Below are 14,470 nucleotides of genomic sequence, written 5' to 3' on the forward strand. Positions count from 1 at the left end.
AAATGATAGCAGCCAAGAAATAGCTATAATTCCGATTACACACAACCAAATTCCATGCACACTATGACTTTGGCTGGCTTGACGCTCATACAAGGTCCAGATACTTCAGTTAATGGAATCTGAAAAAAATGACACTGTAAATGTTTTATTATAAGAGACAGGACTTTCAATCCAGCTTAATAATTACTGTTTTTAAGACTAGTTCTTAGAATTCAAGAGAGAGCCGAGGTAATGGGACAACCTTGACAAATATAATGACATAATGTCTTTTCTTCACACGTACTGCAGAGAGATTTTGGATTTAATCCAGGCATATTGGTGCACAATTTAGTGATTAGAAGTTGTGCACTGCCATCTCTCCTAGTCTCGAGGTAGAAATTTTACACGAAAATTTCTGACTCCACCGGGATTCGAATCCTGGTTGGGTAGTGTGGAGGCAGACGTGTTACCACAGAGCAAACTTGGCGGACTTGTGTGGTAAAATACAGTAGCGTGCAAATTAATCCGAACACGACATATTTTTACATTTTCTGTCATTGTTGGCCTCACAGCTGATCATACCGCTTTAATTGACATCTGTAGTATGTGTAATTCCATTGTTGAAGGTCTGTCGTTATTATTTTTTTTATAATATGTGGCATTTTGCCTGTCGTTTTGTACTTATAAGCATTTCAATTGTGTTGAAGACTTAATACTGCAATCCTGTGTACATTCTGTCATCTTCACAAATGGATACAACTCCACGAAAACGGTCTAAAATTATAATATTAGCAGAGCATTCTTCTATGACACAGAGGCAAATTCCTGCAGAATGTCACATCGGTTTGGCTACTGTTAATTCGATCATAAAACGATACAGGGAGACTGGATCCATCACACCCCAGAAAAAAGGAAACTGTGGCCGGAAAAGGAAGACTTCACCTGCAGATGATCGTTTAATTGTCAGGAAAAGTAAATTAAATCCTAGACTAACTGCTGTCGACTTAACCCGCGAGTTAATGGCTACCACTGGGGCGAATATTCACGTCACAACAGTGCGGCGTAGGCTTTTGGAAGCTGGACGAAGGGCTCGTAAGCCTATTAAGAAGCAACTGCTAACCCCTGTTATGTGCAAAAAACGCTTAATGTGGGCAAAATTACATCAACACTGGACAGTGAATGACTGGAAGAATGTACTTTTTTCCGATGAGTCTCATTTCGAGGTCCACGGCCACCATGTTTCTTACGTATGGAAAGGATCCGAAAAAGTAACAGCAGCTCATCTCCAACAAGCACCCAAATACCCCCCTAAAGTAATGTTTTGGGGTTGTTATACAAATGAAGGGCCTGGAGCATTAATACCTATCAAGGGAATGATGAATTCTGACAAATATATTCACTTATTGGAAACCAGAATCGTGCCCCAGCTGCAAAAATCATTTCCGGATGACAGAGGTGTGTTCCAACAAGACCTGGCACCATGCCATACGTCTCGAAAAACTACAGAATTCTTCAACAAGAAGAATATTCAGGTACTCCCCTGGCCAGGCAACTCACCTGACATCAACCCCATTGAGAACTTGTGGTCAATTTGCAAAAGAAGAATACAAAAAATGGATTGTTCTACAAAGAAGATGATTTCTGCCCTCATTGGTGTATGGTTTCGCGATGAAGAAATGAAGAATATTTGTGGGAAATTAGTGGAATCCATGCCAAATCGTCTCAGAGCTGTTGTTAGGAACAAGGGAGGCCACATGGATTACTGAGGTATGTCTTAGATCCTTTTTTTATTCCATTTGAGTGTTTTTGCATAGGTAATTACGTTGTTCGGACTAATTTGCACGCTACTGTAGTTCTTAGAATTTCAAACCAACCGAGAGATGAATGATGGGTGTGGAGTGGCAAACCTACAACAGGCACAACAGAGAACAAAATACACTTGAAAGTGCAATATTGAAGAAAAGAAGAGCGACGTGAACAATCAGCAGGACTTGAGCTTGTCATGTGAAGCAGTTGCAGGATTATTCAACAGCTGGCGTGCATGATGTGTTACTTCTGCAACAAAATGCTATTAGTGGCCAAGATTTTCTTCAATGCATTGTTCCTGGCAACGAGACAAGGAAGCATCCAGGCTTCTCATAATTTAAAAAATTCAATGTCATGAAGTCTGCTGGCAAATTGATGGTTACCATGTTCTGGATCAGAGAGGCGTGTTGCTGGTCGATTTCTTGGAAAGAAGAGCAGCAATGAATGTAGCTGTTTATGACATAACATTGGATGGATTAAGAAGTAAACGTCCTGGGTTGCTGACACAAGGTGTGTTGCTCCTTCGTTTTGAAGCTTGACCACACACTGCGGCTACAATGCGAGAACTCTTGTGACACTTTCTGTGAGAGATGTTGCAACATTCGCCATACAGTCCTGATCTAGCATCAAATGTTTATCATCTCCCTCCAGCTCTGAAGGAACATTTTGGCAGCCACAGATTTCAGAGTGACGATTACATCAAAGCAGCAGTAAAATGGTGGCTCATCTTCCAGGACACCAAATTCTACAAGGAGGGCATAGAAAAATTAGTCTCATGCTTAGACAAGTGAAAACTACGATGAAAAAATAAAGTGTTAGTCATAGAACACAGTGTACAGTGTGTGTTCTGTAAAATAAAAGATGAATATTGATTAAATATGTCTTACAAACTTGTTTCTGGTATGCCCCTAGTATATTTCATAAAAAAGATTTGTCACTTGATTTAAATGATATTTCACCAAAAGGAACTGAGAAGTTTATCAATTCAATCTTTATGGCGAGTGTTCGAATTCATACATAATAAAGATGGAAAACTGCCAATCTGACAATGCAGAAATCCTACCTAATTCAAAATCTCGTTTTTCCTTGTAATTCCTTTATCCAGATTTACATGTTGGTACAAAGCAACATAGCATTATTAATAAATAGAAACTCAATATGTTCCAAGTACAAAGTTGTCGAAAGTTGCTTTCCCCAAACACTTCCTTACATTTAATTACATTCAATTTACATTTCACTACACATTCCTTTACAGATTTTATTTAAAATGGAGGCCCTGTTTCTCGATACACAATTCACAACGCTTAGACACTGATTTACATCATCTGTCGCAACTGATGCAGATCCTGCGGTTTCTGAGCAAAAACATCATTTTTCAGGATACTCCACAGCAAAAAATCACATGGCGTCAGGTCGCATGATCTGGGTGGCCATTCTGTTGTGCCACAATGGCCAATCCATTCATGGAATTGCTGGTTCAAGAAATCCCTCACTCCTACACCAAAATGAGGCAGTGCTCCATTCTGTTGTCATAACAACTGCATTTCGGCAAAACAAAGGCTGTTTTCAAGACATTGCATCAGAAAAACAGTTGACGCACGAACATGGTTGCCAACCCATCACTTATTACACCAGCTTTTTGCTTATTCAAGTTATGACATCTGTATATGTGTACAAGTTAGTATGAAATCTAAGAACAAATATTGGGGAAAGTGACTTTTGACCTATCTTGCATAATTCCATATTACTATCTGAGAAATTTCCTAAAAAATTAGTAACAATGATTTCCTTTTTAAGCCTCTTTATGCACCCTGATTGGTTCAATGGCCGCTGACTAGTGAATTGTATAGCAACTGTGGGACTGCAATGGCGGGATAGCATAATTTATACTGATGAGTACTGCATATTGTTCATATTAACATAAAATAATTGAAACATAATTAAATATATTCCTTTTTGGTCGCATATTTTCTCGATTTTTAGCACACAAGAAATATATATTTTCCCGCTTTTTAGCACCTAAAAACCCGAGCCCTAATGTTGATATGTAAGTTAATGATGGCGAAATGAGTTCGATGTCCAACACCAAAAGTTACCCAGCAATTCTGCTTCAATTAATTGGGGGGAAAACCCCAGAAAAAACCCCAACTATAGTGAGGGTCACATAAGATCAGTTCCCAAACAGCAGATATTAGTGTCTTGTCAGTGTTGCCAACTATTACCAGATATCACACGATCCTTCGTACTAAATGACTTATTTACTTACCGTACTTTATATTGGAAGGTTATTCTAAATAATTCAATAATTTGTAACATGTTTTCACAGGCAAACTATATGAGAAAGGGATCAACATGTCAAGTATTTTGTCTGGCATTACGAAATTCATTGGTTTGACTAAACAATTATTGACTCACGAAACCTAATCTAGAAATGTATTTTGTTTGACCACATGAAATTATTAGTACTAACTCCGAAAACTTACATGACTACAGTCTTGAATTATAACCACAACGCAACGTACGTTATGCAACGAGCCTATAATGAAGGTAATTAAGAAGCGAGTATGGATATTTATGAAATGAGCGCGAGTTCCATAATTTTCATACGAGCTTCTTAATTACCATTATAGGCGAGTTTCATACGACTTTTTATGCTCGACCATATTTCTAACTTGATATTATTAATTTTCTTTGTATCTGACCTTGGCCAATGTCCCGTATGTTGTGAGATGTGCGCAGACGCGAAAGTATTGATTTTTTCCGAGGAACAGATGTTGACATTGACCTTGCTAGGCCATAAGAACCTACAGAGATAACATTAAAATTAAATTAGACATTGAAAAACGAGATGACAAATTGAATTTATTTGAATATTATTTACAATTAACGCTAATTATTATAGTAACAGAACATAACCTTCTGCGACAGTATTGGATTTCCAGCCTCCGTGACTTTTCGCTAATTCTCTTTCGATTGCATATCGGAGAATAATCGATACTTGCGGTTTTATAATGGTAGAAAGCTGACCTGTCATTGGCTGAACAGTTGTAACCTGAGTCGTCATTGGCTGAAAGACGTGACCTTTAATGAGTAGGCGTACTTTAATGACATACATTAAAGGTCTGCTACCAGGTGTATAATTACTACATTTCGGCATGGTCGAGCATAAAATAACTATTATGTATTAATATTAATACTGGTATTAATTAATTATTAGTATGTTCAGATTTCACTAGCTTCCAGTAACAGGCTCAGAAATCTAGTACAATTTTAGTTTCATGGAATTCTAGTATCGACAAATATTGTCGATATGTCTCAGCTGCCAACATACTAGTTAGAAAATCACTACCATTTGTAGTATTTGTCAGTATCGAAATTCGAAACGAAGTTGGCAAAAGAAAATCCAACCTGCAAACTAGAAAATCACCACAATCCACTAGCATATGTAGTAATGGGGGAAAAATGGTTAGGTTTCACCCTTAGGGTATGAAATAAGCTGACCCGAACTATAGGTAACTTGAACCCAGGCTCACTCGTTTCACTGTCAGACCCACTAACCGTTACTCCACAGTGGTGGACTAAAAATTCCCTTTTACTCTTTACACATATAAACATAGATTGAACTTACTTCTCCTGGTCTTCATGAGCAACAGATAGGTGGAATCCTTCTTCCAAAGCCATTACTCCAGAAAACAGCTGCAATTCAAGAGCCTGCTGGTTATTGTTATCTTCCAAGCACTGTAGGAGGGCACAGACGCAGTCCGTGGCGGCTTCATGCACCATGGACACTGCCTGCATGTAACAGATTTTGAATGTGACACTGTACAGATCACATGGTTGTCTTTCGTCATATTACGATGATAAAATAAATATAACAATAAAAAGAGCTGACAAAAACATATAAACTGGAAAAGAATATAGTGAAAGGAAAGAACGAGAAGCAAATTAAAAAAAAAAAAAAAAAGAGAGAGGTATACTCAATCCAGTGGCGGCTTCTCAAGGAGGTTGCAGGTTTGTACATCCCCCAGTAATGTTCCTAATCTCCCGGTTTTGTTACTATTAAAAATATCATTTTATTTTACAATTTTCATTCATGACTATCTGCAGCTAGCGTCTTGTTTTGTATGTCTGCAGGAGCCTCTGAGCCTCTTGGTTTGCAGAGATGTTGAAAACCTAGGGAAGGTAGTTTATAGAGATGTTCGGCTAATGCGGGGACAGGGGGGTTAGAGGCGTGGTCTACTGCTTTCCTCATTAAGAATGGTTTGTCGCACTCCCTGACATGGACACCAATGTCAGTGCAGAAGAAACTAAATTCACTGGGGAAGTATCTACTTCAACTAGACATTTGTCCGAAGTAATAAGCATGAAAAATGTATTCATTCGGCTTGTGCAACGAACAGTCGCATATTTCGCATATTACTTTCTGAATCTGCATGCACACAAACGGCACAATACATAAAGGAGCTTGTATTTTGCTTTAAAGTTCTAAGAGTTGTCGTTCTGGCAATAAGTGCTGTTATCTCCCGACAGCCTACGAAAGCTGCATTTGAATTTTATGAACGAAAACGTTGCACTTGGTACTTGGTAGCATTCTGATGACGATTCTGTGCTCAAATGTTTTTCATGAGGGTAAATCGCAATATAGAGAGCTCCGCCCACGATCCCTTCCACTTTTGGACTTTCTGCATAAATAGGTATGCTTGTATTTAGTCGTTTTACTTATTAATTGCATATAAATTAGCTTTATATGCATACGCCCTCAGGTATAAACGGTTTTAAACTTTAAAGTAAAGTATGTTTAACTCCTTTCAATATTCATTGTGCACCACCATATTTTCAAACCATCAGCCGCCACTGACTCAATCCATTAACCTCAGGCTATGGAACTTCTTGCAGTTTGCATGACTTACAAGTAATGACTTATAAGGTGTAGAAGAAAATTCAAAAGCTAAAATTAACGCCCATTCAACAGGGTTTTCAGGCAGATACTGTTTTATCTTATATCTGAATAGACCTCATGCAGAGGTGCCAACCTTGCAAGTGGGTTATCAGTAACCTCATACTGGCCATATGCCCCCCCCCTTTTGGCAAAGTCAAATGTAAAGCTTAGTATATTATACTGTACAATTGGACGTTACCTATACAGAGTGAACTGAAAGTAATGTCGTTAATTTCAGGGTGTTATTCCTTGTGATATTTAGAACAAAAAAGTTAAATGCAATTTTACTGGTTTTTGCTTCCTTTTCGAGATTAAAATTCTTTTATATGAAACATTTCATAGCATGTTTTGGGAAAGCTATTTATTTAATAATAATAATCGTATTTCTGTCTCATTTCCTTGCTGTGAAATAGTATTTCAAAGAGTGTATACATCAATTTGGGACAGTTTTGTGTGTGTGTGTGTGTGTGAGAGTGAGTGTGAGAGTGTGAGTGAGTATGTGTGAGTCTGAGAGAGAGTGTGTATATGTGTGTGCATGTGCGTCCGTGTGTTTTTTTTTTCCTGGTAGAGTTAAGGTCATAAGGCCTTCTCTTCCACTCAACCTGTGTGCGCTCTGTAAGTAATGTCATTAATTTCAGGGTGTTATTCCTTGTGATATTTAGAACAAAAAAGTTAAATGCAATTTTACTGGTTTTTGCTTCCTTTTCGAGATTAAAATTCTTTTGTATGAAACATTTCATAGCATGTTTTGGGAAAGCTATTTATTTAATACTAATAATCGTATTTCTGTCTCATTTCCTTGCTGTGAAATAGTATTTCAAAGAGTGTATACATCAATTTGGGACAGTTTTGTGTGTGTGTGTGTGTGTGTGAGTGTGAGAGTGTGAGTGAGTATGTGTGAGTGTGAGAGAGAGAGTGTGTATATGTGTGTGCATGTGCGTGTGTGTGTTTTTTTTTTCCTGGTAGAGTTAATGTCATAAGGCCTTCTCTTCCACTCAACCTGTGTGCGCTATAAGTAATGCCATTAATTTCAGGGTGTTATTCCTTGTGATATTTAGAACAAAAAAGTTAAATGCAATTTTACTGGTTTTTGCTTCCTTTTCGAGATTAAAATTCTTTTATATGAAACATTTCATAGCATGTTTTGGGAAAGCTATTTATTTAATACTAATAATCGTATTTCTGTCTCATTTCCTTGCTGTGAAATAGTATTTCAAAGAGTGTATACATCAATTTGGGACAGTTTTGTGTGTGTGTGTGTGTGTGTGTGTGTGTGTGTGTGTGAGTGAGTGAGTGTGTGTGAGAGTGTGAGTGAGTGAGTATGTGTGAGTGTCAGAGAGAGAGTATGTATATGTGTGTGCACATGCGTACGAGTGTTTTTTTTTCCTGGTAGAGTTAAGGTCATAAGGCCTTCTCTTCCACTCAACCTGTGTGCGCTATAAGTAATGCCATTAATTTCAGGGTGTTATTCCTTGTGATATTTAGAACAAAAAAGTTAAATGCAATTTTACTGGTTTTTGCTTCCTTTTTGAGATTAAAATTCTTTTATATGAAACATTTCATAGCATGTTTTGGGAAAGCTATTTATTTAATACTAATAATCGTATTTCTGTCTCATTTCCTTGCTGTGAAATAGTATTTCAAAGAGTGTATACATCAATTTGGGACAGTTTTGTGTGTGTGTGTGTGTGTGTGTGTGTGTGTGTGTGAGTGAGTGAGTGTGTGTGAGAGTGTGAGTGAGTGAGTATGTGTGAGTGTCAGAGAGAGAGTATGTATATGTGTGTGCACATGCGTACGAGTGTTTTTTTTTCCTGGTAGAGTTAAGGTCATAAGGCCTTCTCTTCCACTCAACCTGTGTGCGCGCTGTAAGTAATGTCATTAATTTCAGTTGGTTATTCTTTGAGATAATTCAGATCAAAAAAGTTAAATACAATTTTGCTCGTTTTTGCTTCCTTTTCTAGATGAAAGTAGTTTTATATGAAGCATTTCATAGCATGCTTTTGGAAAGCCATTGATTGAATTCCCAACATGCTCAGTCAGTTTAAGAGAGCAGTGTATTGTGATAATACATGATTGAAAGAATTTTAGTTTTATCCTTCAAATGTGCAGAAATTTTATCTGAACAAATGTAACTTTTTGTTCTGAAAAGTAATTTTAAAATGTTACATTTGTTCGGATCAAATTTCTGCATATTTAAAGGACAGAACTATAATTCTTTCAATCATTTATTATCATAATACACTGCTCTCTTAAATTGATTGAACATATTGGAAATAATAATAATAATAATAATAATAATAATAATAATAATAATAATAATAATAATAATAATAATAATAATAATAATAATAATAATAATAATAATGTTTTATTTAACCTGCCAAAGTTGCGGCCATATGACCTTCTCTAACACTCAACCAGGCACGCACGCGCGCACACACACACACACAAAACTGAAGTAGATAATCATAATACGTCAAGTCAGTAGAAATGAGACATAATATATAACATACAGAAAGAAAGGAAAAAGCATAATAAAATGTGAACAGCAGGTCAAAATAAATGAGACATACAAAGTATAAAAATATGAGACAATAATGATAATAATAATAATAATAATAATAATAATAATAATAATAATGTACGGGCTTAAGGAATACAAAACCGCAAAAATCGTATTTCTGTCTCATCTCGTTGCTGAGAAATAGTGTTTCAAAATGTGTACACATCAATTTGGGACATTCTGTATTTATATTTATATATATATATATACTTTTTTTTGCCGTAACAGTGGAGGAGGGGGGGAAATCCATATTAATCATGGACAATCCATGAATAATTGGTATCTCTAAACAAATTAGGTGTCCAGAACACTGTGCACTCCTATTGCTAGTGGCAAGATTCTCTCAAAGACACTTCTGCTATTTCTCGGCCATATACTGTACAATAATATTAGCAATGACAACTACTGTATTTTTTTCTCATTGAAATAATAATCACAAAAACCACATTCAATTGATGTAAATTTTACATCTTCAACAGACAGATGTTGTACATGTTCCTGCTACGTTTTCAGATCAAATCACTATTAGTTTGTCATGCTCCAGTTCAACATTCATCATCACAATCCCATAGTATCTACCAAAATGGAGCAGATGGACCAAGTACAGTGACTGGTCGTATAGATGTCTTCAGTCTGAGGCGATGCTACTTTGTCAACCAGTCAGATATGAAACCACTAATAAGTGCTAGAAGATATGCTACTGTGTTGACTGGCAAGACCAGGCACTTCCTTACACAATGCTGATAAGGTGTAGATGTAAAATTGGTGTAATCATGAACGAAAAATAGGAATATACCAGATACTTTCACTATACAGTGAAACTTCCCTTAACAGACACTTCCCAATAGCGGACATTTTAAAATTCCCCTGCAAAATAACATTGGCCCTTATGATAAAATTCTTCCAAATAGCGGACATTCTCAATAATGGATGTGGACACTGAAATGTATCTGCCAACAACAATTAAAACTTCCAAATAACGGTCAGCATCAAAGAAAAATAATAAAAAGACGGTTGTAAATTAAACGGAATTCTTTGCAACAATCATTATCGTGCATTTGAACGTTCTTGTACTTTATTGAAGGTAAGCAGCACAGTTGTTAGTTGTGATACTGTACGTGAGCAGTCCGTACTTTCTTAGTTTGTCAAGTTGAGTGTTCGGAAGTACAGTCACATTAAAAATGTCACAAAAACGTAAACGTTTGTCACTAAAAGAGAAAGTAGATATTGTAAAGCATAGTGAGAAAGAGAAATGAAGTGTTCGTGAGCTGGCCACAAAGTTTAATGTGGGAAAAACTCAGGTTAGTGAAATTTTGAAAAACAAGGATGTTGTTTTAAAATCATACACTGAGAATGCAAATGAGAACTCAAAAAGAGCTTTTCCTAAAACTGAGGGGCTTGCCACTGACAATTTAACATATGAATGGTTCTGCCGTGCTAGAGCAAATAAGATGTCTTTATCTGGGACCTTGATTAGAGAGAAAACCTTAGAAATTGCAAACGAGTTGGGTTATTCTAATTTTAAAGCTTCAGGTGGTTGGCTAGACAAGTTTCGGTCACGACACAATATTTCCTACAAAAGTGTATGTGGTGAATCTGCTTCTGTTGATCCAGAAATTGCATCTGACTGGAAAAGTAAACTTACTGATATTTGTATTTTGATGTACTGTATACATACTAACGATTTTCTAAATAGAGGGCATTTCATTTTTCCTCGACGGTGTCCACTATTGGGAAGTTTCACTAAATCATATTTTTCTACCACGAATTCCACTTGGATTCACTAGAATTTGAACTGAGGTTTCTGATATGGAAAACAACACATTACTCAGTCAACTATTGATACACCAAATATACAGGGAGAGGCAGCGAAAAGTTACCGCACAATGCAGGGGACGTCGGGGAACAGACTGCCCACAATCCATTGCTTGACTCACCGGCAAGCTGTAGTAGTGCTGGCGAGCATTCAGTTCATTACAGTAGGCCTAAATTATCAGTTAAGAGTTACCTAATGAATGAATGGAGTTGAAAACTGATGTAGATCTTATGGTACGGTCACACATCGCTACTTTTGCTGCACAACTTTTGTACTGTAGCTGGAAAAGTTGAGTGTCGTGTTCACACGTAAGCCAAAAGTAGCGCGCTGCACGCTACTTTTCGTGCTGCGCAACCCGAGTGCTGCAAAAGTTGCAACTGGAGGTTGCGAGTCTGTTCACACACAAGGCGCTACTTTTGCAGCCGCAGTCATGCTGCAGGTTTCCATCTCCGTGTTGACTTCTCAATATACATTTTGTGGTTATGTTCGCATTATTAAGAAACTCATGCGAAAGCTTCCTTATCTATTATTTGCTTTTCTGTCCTAACTAGTATTCAGAAATTGGCATTATTTTTACTATAAAGCTTTTAAAAACGCCTATATACTTATTCACGTAATCAAAGTTGGCAACCCTCCTGTTTGAAACTACGCTACAGAAAATTAAACAAAATGAATTATATTATCAGCAAATATGCTCAGACTGTGTTGTGCATTTAATAACTGTTACAAATCATTTATTTTCATCACATCTAACTTTAAAATACATCCAAACAATAAAAGTATCATTGGCACATTTGGGTGGCAACACTGGTCGCAACCGCAGCAAAAGTTTCAACAAAACCGATATCAAAAATGCTGCGGCTGCAACCCTGAGAACTCTGTTCACACGTCGCTACTTCTAAGCTGCGCGCAGCATGAAAAAGTAGCGGGCAGCAGGTTCGGCAGCCGCTACTTTTTGGGTTGCACCGTTGTTCACACGTCGAAGTACGAGAGTTGCCCAGTTTTTTGTACTGCATCGCTACAAAAGTAGCGACGTGTGACCGTACCTTTACCTTTCATCAAAGCAGCAACTGAAAAAAAATTTTAAATTATAGTTTATTTAACGATGCTCGCAACTGCAGAGGTTATATCAGCATCGCTGGTGTGCCAAAATTTTGTTTTACATGCCAATGAATCTACTGACATAAGCCTGTCGCATTTAAACACGCTTGGGCCAGGATCGAACCCACAACCTCGAGCATAGAAGGCCAGCGCTATACCAACTACGCTATCAAGGCTGACAGCAGTTGAAAATGATGTCCAGCATTCTCGATATAAACACTGTATCGTGTTAAAAAATTCTGAAACATTCATATCTCAGCCTCTGAAATTTCGGACATAACTCGTCTGATTTCATTCTCCAGGGCTTCAACAGTATGAGGATTGTTCTTGTACACTTTCTGTTATACAGTTCCCCACCGACAGAAATTTATGCAGGCAGTTGGATTCCGCTATGTTAACTGATGAACTCCTTGACATTTTATAAGAATGAAAGTGTAGCATTTTCAGTTCCCATAATGCTGATCTTTGTGAAATACCACACTCCTGTGCCAATCGGCGTGAAGGTATCCTCGGGCTAGTTTCAATTCTTGCTTGAATATCTGCAAATTTCTCCTCTATTAATACCTTCTCCTGTGGATCTTTTTTTTTTTTTTTTTTTTTTAACAGATCCTGTTTCTCGTCATTTTCTGAATAACTTGGTGATGTATTGTCTCGAAGGCATTGAAGCATAACGGAGCTGACGTAGAAACTTGCGAACAGTACTGTCATACGATTTCTTCTTTAGGAGAAATGTCTCAACTAGAAATATCCGTTACGCAATACCATACGTCACCACACTGATAGCGAACACAAATAATGTTCAATAACAAATGTAGTAATGCAACACTATATAATGTGTGCTCAACAAACACTCCGCTCATCAACTAATCACTCCGTACACTTCCTGCTCTCCATGCACTCTAGCCTCACCACTTGGGAATTTTAGGCCTACCGTAATGAAACTGTGAAAATATTGGAATTTCATTGGGCAATGGTAAAATTAATTTGTTAGCATATGCTGATGATATTGTCCTTCTAGGACAAACAGAAGATGATATCGAGAAACTTTTTAGACTCTTAGTAGAAGAAACAAGAATAACAGGGTTAAAAATTAATTCCGATAAAACTAAATACATGAATATATCACGTACCTCAAATAATAGAGGGTCACTTATAATAGATGATTGGAAGTTTCAAAAAGTTACTGAATTTAAATACTTAGGAAGTATAATTAATGAAACAGGCTTATTTGGGAAAGAAATTGAACATAGATTCGTACATACTGTTCTCCAACCAGGAGTTAAACCGTGAAAGGAATGTGCTTACTATTGCGTCATCTATTGGAGCGAAGTAGATAGATAATATTAGAGTTATAACGTCAGTTTAAAAATCATGCGCTCTCCTGCATATGTTATTTCCTGTATGGAGGGATTAAAAGCCCAGGAGATTAACAGTGATCTAATTTTGTAACTAGGGTAGTATAAAAATGTGTATATCAGTGTTATCGTTTGCGGTTTGAGAGATAGCCAATAGAGATACGAGTACCCACATATGTGACCTTATGACATCAACATTCATTCACAGCATCACCCCGCTCCGTTTCATTCCCTGGAGATTTTCTCGTGGTTGGAGTACAGGAGATGTACGAGACCTCTTGGTAGACCTCGTCTCCGTTGGCAGGACCAAGTATATGATAATCTTTGTACAGTGGGAGGACGACAAGAAGATGCAGAGAACAGAGACGAATGGTGATATATCGTGAATGAGGCTAAAAACCTCTTAGGTTTTGAAATGCTCTAAATTGATTGATTGATTGATTGATTGATTGTAATGAAACTGAATGCCTGTCCATGCTGGTACAGCTTACCGGTGAGTCGAGCAATGGATTGCGGGCAATCTGTTCCTCAACGTCCCCTGCATAGTGCAGTAACTTTTCACTGCCTCTCTCTGTATTTTATACATACCAGTAATATCAAATGTAAACATAACGAATGCTCAATAAATACAGTGAAACCTGTTCAAATCGGAACCTGAATAATCCAGAATCCTGTCTATTTCGGAACAATTTATTGGTCCCAGCGAAATTTGTATGTATTATGTGTAATTTTTCCTGAATAAAACGGAAACTGTCCAACGCGGAAACGGAAACTGTCTGCTACTGTTCAAAACGGAAATAATATTTTGGACACACTATATTTTGAAACAGCGTGTAATTTCAAGGAATATACGAAATATGTAGGTCACTATGATAAAAACAAGTTTTCTTTGCAAATTTCTAGAGGGTACG

General features: G+C 37.2%; 1 protein-coding gene across 1 annotated transcript in view; it reads right to left on the bottom strand.

Annotated features, from left to right (window-relative positions):
• The window catches only part of Tnpo-SR (transportin 3), an 81,641-nt gene that overhangs the window by 61,127 nt on the left and 6,044 nt on the right, over positions 1-14,470 (bottom strand). The window contains exon 5 of the mRNA XM_069826852.1: positions 5,414-5,577. Coding sequence (XP_069682953.1) covers positions 5,414-5,577 — 164 coding nt within the window. The remainder of the gene's footprint in view (positions 1-5,413; positions 5,578-14,470) is intronic.

Source organism: Periplaneta americana, chromosome 5 (genome assembly GCF_040183065.1).
Source record: "Periplaneta americana isolate PAMFEO1 chromosome 5, P.americana_PAMFEO1_priV1, whole genome shotgun sequence".
Taxonomy (NCBI): Eukaryota; Metazoa; Arthropoda; class Insecta; order Blattodea; family Blattidae; genus Periplaneta; species Periplaneta americana.